Raw genomic sequence first — 18,866 nt, 5'->3', positions numbered from 1 at the left:
TCTTACTTTATTCTTCATTGTTTAAACCATTTTAATCCTTAACTCTTGTTTAGTAGTCAATTCATTTTACTCAATTTTAGGTGAGCGTTAAAATCTTCACAAAAGCTCAGGAGTCCAAATTGGGTTCCACATACCATGACGTTTATTGAAACAACCCAATGCATTTCGGGAAATAAATTCCCTTCTTCAGGGGCATCTACAAATACAGAAACAAATATTTAGCTGACATATTTATCTGTGTTTAAACACTTCTTTGCATTTAAAGAAACAAACGTCTTCGATTATACGACTAAAACCGGAATCACAAACCATTTATGCAGTAATTTACCCCGTGTTTAGAAACATTCATTCCTTGATTTTCCATTTAACTTCAACACATTGTATCCCAGTGCATCTACCCCACTGTGTGCTACACATCTCTACACTTTTTATCACTAAGCTACATACATTTTAAATAAATCTATTTGTAAATAAATTCCTTTTGAAGAAATGGACACTTTCAAATAAAGGTTACAAATAGATTTATTTAAAAGGAAATGCAAGCATACTTATGCGGGCACTTTACACATCAAACGAACGTGGACGGGAATGTTTAGGGTATTCTGGGAGTTGCAGTCTCACTGTGGTTAAGAGACCAATGAACTACAAATTGAGTAGTCCTTTGTTAATGTTTATGTATAGTTTTGGAGGCATACACGTGCAATGAATTACCTTCTGACGTTGAATATGGGCGGGAATATTTAAGAAGAGGCTCTTAGCAGAAAATAATTTCACTCGCATCAGAAGCGTTTTTACACGCTGTGAAGGAACGTAGGAATGTTTCATTTTAAGTAACATGGAGACTCACCAGCTCATGGTAAGCGCACATTAATACATGTTTGTATGTAGCTTAGTGATAAAAAGTGTAGAGATGTGTAGCACACAGTGGGGTAGATGCACTGGAATACAATGTGTTGAAGTTAAATGGAAAATCAAGGAAGGAATGTTTCTAAACACGGGGTAAATTACTGCATAAATTGTTTGTGATTCCGGTTTTAGTCGTATAATCGAACACGTTTGTTTCTTTAAATGCAAAGAAGTGTTTAAACACAGATAAATATGTCAGCTAAATATTTGTTTCTGTATTTGTAGATGCCCCTGAAGAAGGGAATTTATTTCCCGAAATGCATTGGGTTGTTTCAATAAACGTCATGGTATGTGGAACCCAATTTGGACTCCTGAGCTTTTGTGAATATTTTAATGCTCACCTAAAACTGAGTAAAATGAATTGACTACTAAACAAGAGTTAAGGATTAAAATGGTTTAAACAATGAAGAATAAAGTAAGAGAAAAGCAGAAAATAAATTGATTCATTTGATTCAAATTTAAAAATGTGGCAGTGCAGCCTGGCGGAATCGGAAAAGGGGTTCCATGTGGAAAAGTTCATTTTGGCACAGCGCACTGAGATGAAGCGCGAAGCAGGCTAATGCACGCCGTTGAAACAGCATTGGCTAAGAAAGGATTAAACAAGGACGACTAGGTGTGAATCTCTTTTCTTGAACTCATCAGCATTGACACCGGTGGCCATGCAAGATACCAGTTAGGATATGGGGCTGTTCCTAACCAGGTGACGCCCAAATAATTAAGACCAGATTCTCTGACCTGCCACATGCACACGTTCCGAGAGTCCCGGGCCGGGTTGAAAGGTGCTACCTTTCCCACAGCGCGGTGGAGTGGGGTGGGCAGCCTGCTTCACTGGGGCGGCACCGTGTTGTCGCATCCTGTACCGGTCACTGCTGGGGTTGAGAATGTATTTAGTGGCTGACATCATGTGACCCGGTGTTGTCCTGTGCTACGGCCTCCTATTCTTTGAGGTGGACTGCGCCGAGTGTACGAGCCCCACTGCGCTACACCTCCCTTCCACCAAACATGCCTCCCCCTTACCGGTGTTGCAGGGGTCCCAGGCCAACATTCCTTTGTTTCTACTACCTCGGTTGCTTGAAGAAGCAATGCTTTAGTATATCTTTTGTGCCAGTGCTGAAGGCGTTATTTTCCTGAGCCTTGAAAGTTAAACAATCACGTTTCTTTCAACTGGGGCACTTTTATACCACTATATTTTATCATGCATAGTGCTTGAATAATGGTGCGCGTCCCACATTACAGTCGAAGGACACCGAAGCACAACTCAAAATGGAACAGTTGGGGGCGGGAGCCTGGCAGGTCCGGCCGCCGCTCTCCTTCGTTTTCTTCTGGCTGTACATGCTTTGGGGAGCAGGGGCAGGAGCGTACCTCACTTCCTATGGGGATGTCGCAGATCGCTAACCCGCAGACCGAGGTTTCCGCCCCATTGTTGGGGGTGGTTGGGAGAGGGCCGCGAGCGCAGACACGCCGCTCCTCCTTCTGCCTATAGCTGTGCGTTTTGACCGCGATTTCCGGTTGCGGGTTGACCTGGCTGGCGCGTGCTGCTCCGTGATTTAAGTATGTGCAGGAGCTAACACACTTAATTAAGCCTGGTGATGCTACGATTAGAGTTTAAAATGTTTTCCCATTAGGATACACTGAGGCCAGTGTTCAAGGTCTCTGACTCTTACTCCATAGGTTATGGGTTCTCATCCTGGAGTTTCACTGGTTGGGGGTCTCAGAGGTAAAATTAGAGACGTGTACTGTGTTTCACCCTGTTGGTGTCGTATCGCGTACCAGACTGCAAAGAGGCCGCGAGACTGTCTGACACCAGGTGGTGTGTGCACACCGCCCCGACAATTCGGCTACCTTGGGAGCCATATTGGGTCCCATTATCTGTGCTGTTCCGCCCTCTATTGGGAGCAGCAGAATGCACCAGGCCAAGGCTTCGCCCTGGGTATTTCGGGAGCGGGAGCATTCACCTCTCGTATGTCCTTCACGCTCGCTCCCCCTTTTTCCATTTTACAGCCCCTCGCGCTCGCTCCCCTTTCTCCATTTTACGGCCCTCCCTCCCCTTGTTCAGTCTCCCTACTCCTGAATCCGCTCCCCCTGGTTTTATTATCTTATTGCCAAAACCAGTCAATAAATAAAGATAGATTTTTTTAATTTCGCCAGTCCTGATTAAAATGAGGGCTCCATCCATCCCTGTTACTTACACACAAACAACATTCTCTTCACATTGTACCTTTTCTGTATCAAAATGCAAGGTTTTAGTTTTTGAAAACATTTTAACGTGAATAATGTATTTGTAGTTGATCTTCGTTGTGCGCCCATACTACATCTAATCTGTGAGACCAGTGTTAAGTTCAGCGCAGCAAAGGGTTGCCCAAGATTACAGTGGGGAGTCCAAACCGGATTTAGTAGAGGATTTTGTATTCTGATTTGAGATTATGAATGTGCAGCTGACAGTGTCCTCGTGTTTTAAAGGTGACGATGCTGAACTGTCAAAATGTCACTTTCCTACATCTTGAATGTACAGCCAACTTGTGAGCACATTGTCGCAGAAACCATGTACCGTGCTTTCAAACAGCTTTATGGTGGCTTATGACCTAAGGAAAAAATAAAATAAATACAGACCCAAATGTGTGATAATTCCAAGCAAAGGACACATTCCTTTTACATTTTGGGCCCGTGATTCTGCTTCACGTATGTTCAAAGCGCCTTGATACACTGACTTTCAGCCACTAAAAGATGTGCTTGATTCCATTTCATGTTTAGGTGGGACTGCCGGTCTCTGACACACTGTTCATTCTTTACAACGCATGCCTGGGTAACGCGAGACACACTTCATGCTAGCCTTACCTTCCCTCTGTGACGGACTTCTGAGACCTCTCGATTCCCACTCTCAGCAAATGCTGTTAATGAAAGGTTTGGGAGGCATAAACCATAATAAAACGTGCCGGAGAGAAAAGGCGGCCAGAAGGGAGTGATCTGGGAGGCAAACAACTCCATCCTTAGTGATGAAATGCAGAGGGAGAGATGGTATACGTTGATTAGGGTGGCAGTAAAAGAAGCTGTTGAGTTTTAAATGGGCACCTGGTGTGGTGCTCGGCTGAGGAGAGGAAGGGGTGCCCTTGTCGCTATCTAACTGCCTATCTATTTATGCCTAGCTGTGTCTCTAGTTATCCATGTGTTTCTCGAGCTCTCTGTCACCCCTTGCTGGCTACACACATTTCTGAACCTCCCCTCTCTTCTAGCTCTGTTTGTGACTGTCCCTCGATTCCATCTGTTTCTGTGTGCCACCCACTCATAATAGAAGTATATAGGTCTTTACCACTCAACTTCTGTAGTACCCATATCTGTCTGTGTGTCTATCTATCGCCATGCCTGTCTCTATTGATCTGTCTGTCTATCTAGCCCTCTTCCTCTTTTTACCTCTATCACTTTAACTATCGATCTGCCACAATCTGGCCCTGAGAAGTGCAGGGCTTGCGCTCTCCTTGAATATGCCTGCACTCCCTGCTCTTGCCTTCTCTCCCTGCTGTTCACATAGAGTCTTTGAACACTGGGCTGTGCTCAGCTGAGGCAGCAAGTGGGAGGATGGGTGCAGCATTTCCAGCCCCCACTGCCCCCCGTGCCAAGGGCATTACTGTCCATGGTATTTAATGGGCACCCTACCGCTTAGCTGCCATGTACTGGGAAGTCTGCGGGCATCAAATAACGTGCAGCATTAGCACATCCGTGCCATAGAGGCTATGTGACTCGCATTGTAATGGGCATAGCCATATGAAGGCCACCCATGCCATTCATTGCAAATGCCAAAACTGTAAAAGGTCAGTTTAGGGTCTTTAATGACTTTAATAAATGGCAGGAGACCAGTGCCATAGACTACACATGCCAACATTGCCAAAGGACTTTAATTAATGGCTGAAAGTAATGGGGCCAGTATATCATAAATAATTTACCACAAACTTTGATTTCAGGAGGCTGTGCTGCTTGGCTGAACACTTATAAAGTCCCAAGCTATGGAAATCAGACCATAGTACATCATGTAAATCTAATTCATGTAAATTCTGAAGTACAGTGAATTTACTCAGTTCCCGTGTTTTACATTGAATTTACATTCTCAACCTCATTCAAAATAAATACCTCTAAACACCCCGGCAATCTGCCGCTCCCGCCCGCTCCGTTATCTATATATACATCCCCTCTGCTCCTCGTTACGGTACTCTGTTTCCATACAGATGCTCCTGCTGTAATAAAATGTTCTCTGGCATCACTCAGGGAACTAAGTTGACCTACGTCAGCTACCAAAAACAAGCATTGGAATAGCTAATAGGTCTCGCCTTTGGGACATTATAAGTGTTAATCCATGCAACGGTTGATGTTGTTGCACCAAGGATATTGTGCTGCATAACTGAATACTTATAAGGTCCCAAAAGCCAGACCTATTGGCTATGCGAATGCTTGTTATTCTTTGGATTGTGGGAAAATGATCAATAAGCCCGGATTGTGAGATTTGTTGAGGGGCTCGAGAACAGTGTTACTGGATCCATAATCATTTATACCCCTGTATGGGAGCCGTTATCCTCTACTCATCTTCCACGCTCTTTTATCCAGAAGAACCCCCCTCCACCAGTCAACCTCACACTGTATATTGTGGTATGCACAGAAAAAGAAGGGACTGTGATGGATCTTACATGGTCGCTTATTCTCCTAATCTTCAGATATTCACAATTTTTGTTGTTGACAAAACTGTGCTTAGATCCCTGGGCCTGTCCGCTACATTTCATCCCATAAACACAGAGGACTGCTGTAGAATAGTCACTTGTAGTTTCTAAATTTGCAGTGTCGACTCTCAGAAACCAAAGCACCACAGTGTATAGCAGCTGGATAAGGTGATAAGAATATTACATCTCATTTTTGTATTGTAAGTAGTTGTTTGATTCTACGGATTTTCACAGATGTCTCATATTGGGCCTTTTCATTAAAGACAGTTTGATGTGGAAAGAGAGATACAGGATGCCTAGTGAAGTGGCAGGGAGTTCAGCTCTCAGCAGTTAGACTGTTGTAGTCGTGCCATTCTTTCTGCCTGGTCTACATTTCTTATCTAGGTTGTGTAACTGGTAGACATTAACACACTGCTAAGAATAATTTGTTAGATTTACGTAGGCTGACAATAGTTTGTAAGACTTGAGTAGGAATCGTTATATAATGCATGCTTTCCCATGCTCCTCCCCAAATACAGTTTAACTTGTAACTTATTGTTTGAGACTTGTTTGAAATGTGTAGCAGGGAGTAAATGGAGTTAATAGCTTGATCAGCTGGTGGAGTAACTATATTCACCTCCTCTTTTGAACAAATTATATGACCTCCAAGATTCCATCTTTGTCCTAATGTCACCCACCTACAGTGTTGCTGGTTCATTGACAAAGCAAAGGAGAAATTGATCATTTGTCTTCAACAAAACAATTCCTGCTAATTATTTGAGTGCATCAACCATTTGGTGTGATGATCAGCTAATCTCCTCAGTCCAGGATAAGTTTTAAACTTGTTGTCCAATTCTCTCACTTTGTTAAGACAAAGAATTGTCTTTCATTTTCTTGTTTTACGGTCAATAAAGTCATGTTTGTTCTCCATTTTTTGTCTTCTTCCCCACAGTGTCTAAATGTTTGTTTTTGATGTTTGTGTTTAAGTATTTGGGAATGTGCCAAGTCATCTCCAGCTGCAGACTTCTACAGCATTAAGTAGACACTAATTTGAGCTATTTTACTTCCACTAGGTGAAAGAGGGAAAGATTTTAGATGATGTTTCCACTGGGGTTTTTCAGTTGGCAACAAAGGTATGAAGAAGGCCTCCCTCTGTCTCACAGGGGGGTCTGACCCTTAAGCCAGTCTCCATTTTCCAGAGCACACGGTGTTTTTTTTATAAATTCACAGAATATTATGCCCATCGATTTCTGATAAGCTTCCTCAATTTGTTTATTCATAGTCTAAAAATGTTTGAGATCATAGTGCTAACATGTTAATAAATGTCACTTTTAGGGATAGCTTAATTGAGTAGTTTAATTGTAGTGAAATTATATAAGACCCTCCTTTGACAATGGTACACTATCAGAAATTATTGAATATTGTTTTCCGGAAGATTGTACTCATTGTATCATTGAAAACCCTTCAGCTTCTGTTTGACCCATTGGTTACTATCGTAGAAAGGAATATCATATTTGCCCTCAACTTACTCCCGTCTACTTCCGACCCCTTGTTGCACAGTCTCCTCAATCAAAAGAAGCCTTAGTCAGAGAAAAATCGATCCCCTGTTTGAGAGCCACAGTAAGGTACACGTTACTGCTCCTTTTGAATCATTGTAAATATATCTTAGAAGTCAATATTCATCTGTTTCACGTAGAGCAGAATGGACATTTTTCCTTTCTATGTACTTCTGAGATAGTCATCGCGTGTGATCTTTTTGGAAGCTCGTAGATTTCCCACTTGTAAAGGCTAAATTCTTAAATAACATATATTTCCTTATTCATGAGCAGGTGCAAGTTTTTCTCTCTAAAACTTCTGTTCTCTGCACAGACTTTATGATTGGCAAATGAGTAATTGCTGTAATATGGCAAAATCTCTACCGTGTGCTCTGCATGAAATGGAAACAGCCTAAGGGAATTTTTTATATTTGCTTTCCTTGTTAATCTGTGCCTTTTTTCATTCTTTCTCTCCCCACTGCTGCCTATTTGGTATGTGGTAAGTGTGCACCCGGCCAATTTCCTCTTTTGCAATGTATTGCTTCTGTTTAACAGATATATAGACAGAAGCATATCCTAAGTAAAGGTTGCTTTACTGTTGGGTTGTCTCGTTGCTGTTGAAGTCCCTAGCACAGTCTGTTTCTGGAATAGTCATACATTGTTGCCCAATTATACAGCACTGCTAAGCTTTCTATTTACATCTAATTTAAATGAAGACCTCCTTAAAAGTTAGTGACCACTCTAGAGTTCATCAATTCTTGACGGTGGCATTCTCTGTTTGACATTCTTTGTATTTTTCTTAGTAAATGTGCAAGTTCATGTTATAGTTTTGTTCCTGTATCTTTTAAAGCCCCCAGTACAGGAATGACTTAATTCAGGAAGATACTTCCAAGAGGGCAACATTGGTGCCCCCTGCTGCTGCACTGCTGAAATAAGGAGACTTTCCTCCGAAGAAAACAATGTTTCTCTCAGTAATCCGTAGTACTCCATAATAATTCAGTAAAGTAATCCATGTGCTCCCAGCTTATTGCATCACTCCAGAGACAACCTGATGGTGCTAGAATATTTATTGCGCATTTTCAGATATCATATGTCGCCAAATAAGCTTAAACATAGATACGTGCTTTTAACATTCCTTCGAGCCAGCACAGTAAAAACCCAATGCATTTCGAACTCTCACGAGTTCTTCCTCAGGGGTACTGTAATGAATCAAAAAAGACTGTATAAACAATGAGTCCAGAGCGCAAAGCATGTACTAACTGTAAATATTAACATTAACAGAATCCTCTCCAAACAATTATTTTCCCCGTGACCCACCCTCTGCTAAACTCCCCTGGTAGACTCTTGTGTTAAGTTAATCAAAGTGATCTGGAGTCCTATCCTAATCCCTTATTCGTATAAACATCCTAGCTCAAAAAGTGTTTCCCTATAATCCATCCTACTTTATTCCCAAGTGCTCGTAACTAAAAAGTAAAGACATTCAGGAAGAGACATTTCTTCTTTACATTGCTGAGCACTATACCTAATTGTACTTTTTCATGTGAAGATATTTGATATTAATGGTTGAGCTGAATGTTTCTGCCTGGATTTTAACTATTGACAAAAGGACTGATCATATTTCCCTCATCCGTGATAACAAGAGAAAACGAACCATAATATGCTGCTGCTTCCTTTTATTTAGGTTCAGGGTGTTGGAACCAAAGGATGGCGGGACGTGACTGCTTTCTTTGGAGGAAAAGCAGAGGATTCCCCTGAAAGGTATGTCCCAAACATTTTTATAGAACTGTCTCCATGTGCTAATACCATAGGGCTGAGTAGTATTTGCCACGGGAACCGCTAGCTCCTAAGTAGGCCTGGACAGAGCTGGCAAAGTTACCGAAAAGCTCCTCCTAATTCCTCAGAGTTCAGTGAGCGGGTGGAGTAGGCAACCTTCACCTTGCACTAATAGCACATAACAACGTGGGGGAGGTCTAAGGGAAAGTTTCAACAAAACAGTAGACCAGCAGGTTGTGTTTCCCCTAGCAACAAATATCAACACACTAATACAACCTGGGTCAGTAATAGAGCCAAAGAATTACACAAAAACGTCTAAGTGAACCCCATTCTCAACATGACAACTCTATTAGAGAGCACTCCCTTCAACAGGACCCATCAATCACTTAAGGTGGTTAATTGTTTTTATCATCTGGGTCTGTATACTCCATCCAGCCGGACCAGTTCATAAAGCAGTGACCCGGTCACTAGCATAGAAGGAGCACCAAAGGAGGATTGTCACCTGATCTCTCACGAATATTGTCTTGGATGAGGTACTACCCATAGAACAAGGTTAGAAATCCTAACAGTCAGCAGTAAAATCATATGTGTGAGTTAAAAAATGGCTAAGGGTGCCCAAAAGTTCTTTAATAGTAGAGAACCCCTGTCATATTTAAAAAGCAAAATGGCAATATTGCATAAATTGAATTGACATTATGCTATTGTCCAAAGCAAGTACGGTCAACATGTTTCTGCCCTTAATCGATCGACAGTATCAGGGCTTTCATCAGGACCTAAATTACTGCTGTGGTTTTCAGTGAGAAAAACGTGTGTGTAAATTATACAAAAGTGGGGTGCAGATAAAAATTCCTACCGCACCGGTCAAGTTTTTTCAGCAATCAAAACCGGATACCTGTGGAAAAATTTAGAAAAGAAACAAAGACCCAATGTGTAAAACAGGCTCAACTACAGGTCAAACCAATTTCTATGACCAAAAATAAGCATTCATTAATGCTGTATGGCATTCAGTACTGTTCGTTTCGAATTGCACTTACCCGTAAATAGTGGGTACAGCCCTCACCTCAACCTGGTCTCAACTCAGGGAAAGGGGCCCCGCTCTAAAAAGAAAGAAATAGTAGGAGAAAGAAAAAACAGGTAATACCTGAAAAAGCCCTCCTCTTCAAAAGCATAGTTTAAAAACCTGAGAGAAACTTCATCCAATCCCAGAATGCAAAGACATGTATGGTGCATGAAAAACATTATAAAAGGAATCATTAAAGATGTGCCTCAACTGCAGACACATTGAAATGTTTACTGTCATCTAGGGTGGAAATTATGCCATCCCAGTAGATGAGAAAAATATAGAAAACACACACTCCTAACATTTGTTACGTGACTCTAGTAGAGATTGTCACAATAAGTTAGAAAGTCACGTGTACCAAATGTATTAGTATAACAAGTACAAGAGACAAAGTAACCATTGCAAAATTGCCTCAGGTCCCATGAGCCCAGGCATTCAAATTCAGAAAGAAAAATGAAGAAAAGACCTTGTCATAGTATAAGGTTAAATGTACTGAATGTCCTGATATAGAAAGCATGGAAAATAGAGTCATCACTTAGAACTCCTTAAGGTCCCATAAACCCATGTACTCAGAAATAAAGTAGTGTTTATAGAGCAGACATAATGAAGTCAAGTCACCACCTAGTAGACTGAAATAACCCAAATGAGCACTCGCCTATCCGTCGGTACCCCAGGGCGGTCATTGAGGTAAGACCGGAGGTGCCGACGGACGCACTCACGAGGTTTAAATAGCCTGTCTCAATATGAATGCCTGCAGGTGCGGCGGGCCGATTGAGCTGCCCAAGGCGCTGCCTGTCAAGGCATATCGCGCATGCGCGGCGAAAGACCACTAGTTGGCTAACGCGCATGCGTGTGAGTTACTCCCACGCATGTGCGGAGATTGCGATGTACGCGAACTGGCACAGAGCATGCGTAGAGGACGGGACACCCATTAATCCTCCTGCGTCAGTCACGAGTACAAGCATGATAAGCATAAAATGGCCCGTTGCATTCCTATCTCGCGAAAACACATACAATATTAACATGATGTAATTCACTGGCCGTAAAGATGCATCGACAGCCATAATGTCAGACACAAGGATATGGGACTTAACCAAATGCGCATATATTAGAACAACTAGCGCGCACGTGCAGCACAGAGGTAGTCTGTGAATGAGTCAAAAGCATGCATGGCTGAGAGGGCGCTTGCTCATTCACTGAAGTCAGCAGCGCGTTGGTACCTCATCTGCCAGATCTCTACTATAGCAATCTTATTTATAAAACTATTTAGCAAAGCTCTTTCCATATTAGAACCATGATGTTACTCACGAGTGTGAAATTAAATTAGAACCTCAATGATCGTACCACAAGGTGCTAAAAATCAAATTGGATTTAAAGAGGAAACTCTCTGTCAGGGAGGGTCTCCCATGTGTGTACATCCATAAGGGCTATCAAATAGGAGAAGCCCATCTCCATTATGGAAAGGTAACAGTTCTTGTAACCAATATCTCATCGTAGTATCCTCAAAAGAATGTGTGCCAATGCCAAACACTCTCTATGAGAAGGTGAGGGTCTATTTTAATTAGATCTTATAACAGCCAAGGTATTTCATCATTCAATCCCACAGTGTCTGAATGAAGTCTGTGCACCCATCTCTGCTCCCTCACTAGAAGGAATTTCTGAATGTCAGTGATATGTACTGGAATGTGTGGTTGTTCTAGAACCACCCACTGAAGCTTGGTCTCTTTGTGTCCCACTGAAACAAAGTGGTTAGTGAGTTTGGTAGCACTCTTTTTACATCGGATAGTGCTCTTATGTTCCGATATCCTCACTTTAACCTTTCGTGATGTCATACCCACATAGTTTTTATTGCAGGGGCATTTTATCAAGTAAATCACTCGTTCACTGTTACAGTTTGTGTGGGTTTTGAGGGACCAAGGTCTATTCGTCCCTATCTCTACCTCAGTGGTGTGTTGAGTCTGGGGGCATGCTGCACAATTTCCGCATGGAAAGTGACCTACAACAGGTGGTAACCCCCAAAGTGCGCTCGTATCTGGGTTTCTCACCAACCTCGGGCGTGTATGTACTAATCGATCTTTCAGATTAGAGCTCCTTTTAAAGGCAAAAAGGGGAGGGGGTAAGGAACTACCCTCTATTTTGAGAAACCTCCAGTTCTTTTGCATTTCAAGAGCTACCATCCTAAAGCTCTTAGGGAGAACCTCCCATTCGGGCAATTCCTTCGTATTCGTCGGAATTGTTCTGAGGTGACCAAATATCATGAACATGCTACCCTCCTATCCACACAATTGCAGGAGAGACAGTATCCCAAGAAAATTATAAAGAAATCCATGAAGAGAGCCAGAAACAACCACAGAGAAGCTCTGCTCGAGAAGAGGATACAGAATCCTTTGGAAGAGAACAAAAGGATTACCTGTGTCAATACCTTCTGTAACTATTCCAATGCACTCAAGAAGAGTATCCTTAAGAACTGGAGGTTTCTCAAAATAGAGGGTAGTTCCTTACCCCCTCCCCTTTTTGCCTTTAAAAGGAGCTCTAATCTGAAAGATCGATTAGTACATACACGCCCGAGGTTGGTGAGAAACCCAGATACGAGCGCACTTTGGGGGGTTACCACCTGTTGTAGGTCACTTTCCATGCGGAAATTGTGCAGCATGCCCCCAGACTCAACACACCACTGAGGTAGAGATAGGGACGAATAGACCTTGGTCCCTCAAAACCCACACAAACTGTAACAGTGAACGAGTGATTTACTTGATAAAATGCCCCTGCAATAAAAACTATGTGGGTATGACATCACGAAAGGTTAAAGTGAGGATATCGGAACATAAGAGCACTATCCGATGTAAAAAGAGTGCTACCAAACTCACTAACCACTTTGTTTCAGTGGGACACAAAGAGACCGAGCTTCAGTGGGTGGTTCTAGAACAACCACACATTCCAGTACATATCACTGACATTCAGAAATTCCTTCTAGTGAGGGAGCAGAGATGGGTGCACAGACTTCATTCAGACACTGTGGGATTGAATGATGAAATACCTTGGCTGTTATAAGATCTAATTAAAATAGACCCTCACCTTCTCATAGAGAGTGTTTGGCATTGGCACACATTCTTTTGAGGATACTACGATGAGATATTGGTTACAAGAACTGTTACCTTTCCATAATGGAGATGGGCTTCTCCTATTTGATAGCCCTTATGGATGTACACACATGGGAGACCCTCCCTGACAGTTTCCTCTTTAAATCCAATTTGATTTTTAGCACCTTGTGGTACGATCATTGAGGTTCTAATTTAATTTCACACTCGTGAGTAACATCATGGTTCTAATATGGAAAGAGCTTTGCTAAATAGTTTTATAAATAAGATTGCTATAGTAGAGATCTGGCAGATGAGGTACCAACGCGCTGCTGACTTCAGTGAATGAGCAAGCGCCCTCTCAGCCATGCATGCTTTTGACTCATTCACAGACTACCTCTGTGCTGCACGTGCGCGCTAGTTGTTCTAATATATGCGCATTTGGTTAAGTCCCATATCCTTGTGTCTGACATTATGGCTGTCGATGCATCTTTACGGCCAGTGAATTACATCATGTTAATATTGTATGTGTTTTCGCGAGATAGGAATGCAACGGGCCATTTTATGCTTATCATGCTTGTACTCGTGACTGACGCAGGAGGATTAATGGGTGTCCCGTCCTCTACGCATGCTCTGTGCCAGTTCGCGTACATCGCAATCTCCGCACATGCGTGGGAGTAACTCACACGCATGCGCGTTAGCCAACTAGTGGTCTTTCGCCGCGCATGCGCGATATGCCTTGACAGGCAGCGCCTTGGGCAGCTCAATCGGCCCGCCGCACCTGCAGGCATTCATATTGAGACAGGCTATTTAAACCTCGTGAGTGCGTCCGTCGGCACCTCCGGTCTTACCTCAATGACCGCCCTGGGGTACCGACGGATAGGTGAGTGCTCATTTGGGTTATTTCAGTCTACTAGGTGGTGACTTGACTTCATTATGTCTGCTCTATAAACACTACTTTATTTCTGAGTACATGGGTTTATGGGACCTTAAGGAGTTCTAAGTGATGACTCTATTTTCCATGCTTTCTATATCAGGACATTCAGTACATTTAACCTTATACTATGACAAGGTCTTTTCTTCATTTTTCTTTCTGAATTTGAATGCCTGGGCTCATGGGACCTGAGGCAATTTTGCAATGGTTACTTTGTCTCTTGTACTTGTTATACTAATACATTTGGTACACGTGACTTTCTAACTTATTGTGACAATCTCTACTAGAGTCACGTAACAAATGTTAGGAGTGTGTGTTTTCTATATTTTTCTCATCTACTGGGATGGCATAATTTCCACCCTAGATGACAGTAAACATTTCAATGTGTCTGCAGTTGAGGCACATCTTTAATGATTCCTTTTATAATGTTTTTCATGCACCATACATGTCTTTGGATTCTGGGATTGGATGAAGTTTCTCTCAGGTTTTTAAACTATGCTTTTGAAGAGGAGGGCTTTTTCAGGTATTACCTGTTTTTTCTTTCTCCTACTATTTCTTTCTTTTTAGAGCGGGGCCCCTTTCCCTGAGTTGAGACCAGGTTGAGGTGAGGGCTGTACCCACTATTTATGGGTAAGTGCAATTCGAAACGAACAGTACTGAATGCCATACAGCATTAATGAATGCTTATTTTTGGTCATAGAAATTGGTTTGACCTGTAGTTGAGCCTGTTTTACACATTGGGTCTTTGTTTCTTTTCTAAATTTTTCCACAGGTATCCGGTTTTGATTGCTGAAAAAACTTGACCGGTGCGGTAGGAATTTTTATCTGCACCCCACTTTTGTATAATTTACACACACGTTTTTCTCACTGAAAACCACAGCAGTAATTTAGGTCCTGATGAAAGCCCTGATACTGTCGATCGATTAAGGGCAGAAACATGTTGACCGTACTTGCTTTGGACAATAGCATAATGTCAATTCAATTTATGCAATATTGCCATTTTGCTTTTTAAATATGACAGGGGTTCTCTACTATTAAAGAACTTTTGGGCACCCTTAGCCATTTTTTAACTCACACATATGATTTTACTGCTGACTGTTAGGATTTCTCACCTTGTTCTATGGGTAGTACCTCATCCAAGACAATATTCGTGAGAGATCAGGTGACAATCCTCCTTTGGTGCTCCTTCTATGCTAGTGACCGGGTCACTGCTTTATGAACTGGTCCGGCTGGATGGAGTATACAGACCCAGATGATAAAAACAATTAACCACCTTAAGTGATTGATGGGTCCTGTTGAAGGGAGTGCTCTCTAATAGAGTTGTCATGTTGAGAATGGGGTTCACTTAGACGTTTTTGTGTAATTCTTTGGCTCTATTACTGACCCAGGTTGTATTAGTGTGTTGAAAACCTTCACCTTGCCCCATGGCTGTAATTATTTGTTTTTTTGCTTTTTTTTTAGGTTTATAATGTCTTTATTGAATTTAAAATTTTTAATTGTACAAAGAAAAAAAGACACCAAAATCTTGCACCAGTGGTGCGCACAAAAGACACATAGCCGCTATTGGATTAACAAACCACCTCCCTTGGAAACAAAACCCCTTCTAGCCCCCCTCCCCCCCCCGAATCCTCTCTCCCCCTGCCCCTCCTCCTGGTGATTTGTCTGTATACTCTGGGTTCCGCTGGTGACTGTTCTGTAATACGTAAAATTCTTAAATACTTAGGACATGTAAAAATTTGGATGAAAGCATCGTTATAAATGGTTTCCACAGATCGGGGAATGATGCCCCTTGGTTTGCAAGGGAGCGAGAGATGTGTTCCATGCCTAAGATGTACCATATGCGGTGCAGCCAACCAGTGTAAGTGGGAAGACTGTGCCCCACAGCGCCAGGATATTTTGAAGTGCTGCCGCAAGGGCCAGACCAATCTGATGGCCTTTGCGGGATTTGAGAGGGAACATGAGAGCATTAGGCAGGCCCAAGAGGATCTAGGCCGGAAAACGGGGAAGTTGTATGTCAAAGCAAATATCAATCTCGTCAAGGACTTGTTCCCAATAACAAGACAAATTTGGGCATTCCCATAGTGTGTGTGTCTCTTGTAGGGTTCCCCCTTTGGAGCCTGGGAGGCTTGAGATACCAATAAGTGGCTATCTTGGTGGCTGTCTCTAAGCCTGCTACATTCCTTGATGTGTGCCTGACTCTGTAATAAATTCTTCTTCTCGCGCATTGATAATTCCCGACCTAACTCAAGTTCCCATCTCAGCTGGGTGGGGGAATTTGGTGTTTGGAGGGGGGGGGGGCTTACAGTTGATTACATAGTTCCGAGACAAGCTGTCTGTTTGATGATTTGGCTAACGGCCATCTCTCGAATGGCGTTAAGTGGTGCTTTGCCAGGGGGTGGGTATTTGAGTGCATCACCCAGTGTCTGATTTGCTGGAATCTATATTGCTCATTTTCAGGGACGCCCTGTTGCTGGCTAAGTTCCTAAAATGTCAGGTGCCCATTCTCGTCTAAAAAGTGTCCGACAGATCTACAACCCTCCCGGGTCCACCAATGATAAGTCTTCGTCTCCATACCAGGAGCGAAGTCTGGGTTTGCGACTATGGGTGTCAGAGGAGATGGAAACGTCGTCAGCGCCCTTCTTTCAGCTACTTTATCGCAGGCCGCAAGGGTAGCATGTATAACCTGCGAGAGAAAAAGATTTTTCGGGGCAAGCTTGTTTAGGGAGAAAGGGAATCCTCCAGAGGGGTGCCCCGGCCAGCGCCCTGTCCATAAATAGCCAATTATTTTCAGATTCAGAGCGGGACCACTCCACAAATGATCTTTTTTGAGCTGCAAAATAATAATTCTGAAGGTTTGGAATCCCCAGTCCACCCTTCCCGGGGACCGTAGCTTAGATCTCGTCATAGTCAGGGTTTCTTATCGGCCCAGATAAAGCACTCTACCTCTTGTTGCAGGGAGTATATGGTACCTGGAGAAGGTTCCAGTGGTAATGTCTGAAAAAGGAACAGAATTTTTGGTAGTATGGTCATTTTTACCGCCGCTATTCGGCGTAACCAGGGTAGTTTGTATGATTTCCATCGGCTGAGGTGTGACTATATTTGCCGCAAAAGCGTAGTGTAGTTCAGTGATACAGTGTGCTGTAGAGAGGTGTCAAGTTGTATTCCCAAGTACAGGATCGCAACCGGTGCCCACTGGATGGAGTGCGTCTCGTATAGGTCCGCTAGCGTGGAATCTTTAAGTGAGAGGTTTAGAGCCTGAGATTTCTGGATGTTTATTTTAAATCCTGCGGCCTGGGAGAACTCCTCCAACCCAGCCGGAAATGTCAGGAGAGAGTAAGGAGGAGCCTCCAGAGATGCAATCACATCATCCACATTCAGGCATAGATTGTGCTTATCCCCTCCGAAGCTCACTCCTGCAATTTGTGTATGATCGCGCATTCTTTGAGCCATCGCATCCATGTATAGGGCAAAAAGGAGGGGGGAGAGCGGACACCCCTGTCATGTCCCTCTTTGTATCAGAAAGGGAGAGGACGTATAGCCATCTACTCTCACCAAAGCTACAGGTTTGGTATAGCCGCTAAAAACACAATTAATAAATCTGTCAGGGAGTCCAAAGTGACCCAGGGTTTCTTTTAAAAAGGGCCAGTGTACCCTGTTAAACGCTTTCTCGGCGTCGACAGATAGAAGCATACGTTCGGTGTGGAACCTCTGCACTTTGTCTACAATGTGGAGTCATCTTTTAGTATTCTCTGCACATTGGCGGCCTGGGATGAATCCTGTCTGATCTGGGTCAATCAGATCAGGAAGAAAAAGGGACAGCCGTGTTTCCAGGACTCCAGTGAATAATTTAAGATTCACGTTAAGTAAAGAGATCAGCCTGTAAGAGGCGCAGAGTCTTTTATCCTTACCAGTCTTGGGAATTGAAACCACTGAGGTCACTAGCATAGATTGGGGGATCTGTGAGGAGGACCCAATTGCATTATATACTCTGGTTAGTACTGGTGACAGGACATGACAGTTTTGTAGAAAAGGTCTGTGAACCCATCTGGTACCGGGGATTTTATTAACTTCTGTTTAGAAATGGCTGCGATGACTTCTGCTATTTCAATGGGAGATTCAAGGGTCTCCACCTGGTCGGGCATCAGCCTGGCTGTTGCCCCCCTTGCAGGTACCAGGATGGTGCGTCAGCGGGAAGTCCCTGCTCCTCATAATGCCATGCATAGTATTGGCGGAATGTCGCAGCAATCTGATGATCTGACTCCCAAAGCCCCCCCCCCCGTCGTTGAGTATACAGAAGCAATTCCACCTGTTTTCCTTTGCATGCTCATTCTATTAGCCAACAGCCACCCACTCCTATCACCTCCTGCATAGAAAGGGTGGCACAGCGTATTCCGCTATATCTGTCTAGCACTGCTAATTGGGTGCATGCCGCCTCCAGGCCCTCTGACCCCGGTTCGCTGATGAATGCGCTCTAGTTCTTGCACTTGCGCTGTCAGGAGGCTCCTCTTCTCCCTCCACGTTTTATTGTCAAGGGCTGCAATTGCTATTCATTCCACCCCTTACTACTGCCTTCAGGGCATCCCATAGGGTTGCTGTTGAGATCTCGGGTGTGCCATTAATCTTCAGATAATCTTGTATAGTTTTAGACATTCTTTCTACCACCTCAGGACGATGCAATAGTGTATCTCACAGGTGCCATGTGCAAGGCGGGGGGCTGTTGGTCAGCAGGGAGAGGTGGGTCGACACCTCTGCTTTTTTTATTTGTGTTATATTGCTCTGGTGTTATGTTACGTATGGTTGCTCTAGTTTATATTTTATTCTGTTTTGTTGTTTAGTATTTTTATACCATCCTAGTGCCTTGGTGTTTATCAAAGGTCTTCGAGGCGCTCTGGTGATGCA

At 43.2% G+C, this 18,866-nt stretch overlaps 1 protein-coding gene across 8 annotated transcripts in view; it reads left to right on the top strand.

Moving 5' to 3' along the window:
- The window catches only part of ARFGAP1 (ARF GTPase activating protein 1), a 545,635-nt gene that overhangs the window by 504,627 nt on the left and 22,142 nt on the right, over nucleotides 1–18,866 (top strand). For all 8 annotated transcript variants that reach the window (XM_085619704.1, XM_085619708.1, XM_085619707.1 and 5 more), the window contains 2 exons: nucleotides 6,662–6,721; nucleotides 8,805–8,881. In XM_085619704.1, the coding sequence (XP_085475830.1) occupies nucleotides 6,662–6,721; nucleotides 8,805–8,881 (137 nt within the window). The remainder of the gene's footprint in view (nucleotides 1–6,661; nucleotides 6,722–8,804; nucleotides 8,882–18,866) is intronic.

This window comes from Triturus cristatus, chromosome 7, assembly GCF_964204655.1.
Source record: "Triturus cristatus chromosome 7, aTriCri1.1, whole genome shotgun sequence".
Lineage (NCBI taxonomy): Eukaryota > Metazoa > Chordata > Amphibia > Caudata > Salamandridae > Triturus > Triturus cristatus.
The sequence above is the reverse complement of the archived record's forward strand: the minus strand, read 5'-3'. Positions and strand labels throughout refer to the sequence as shown.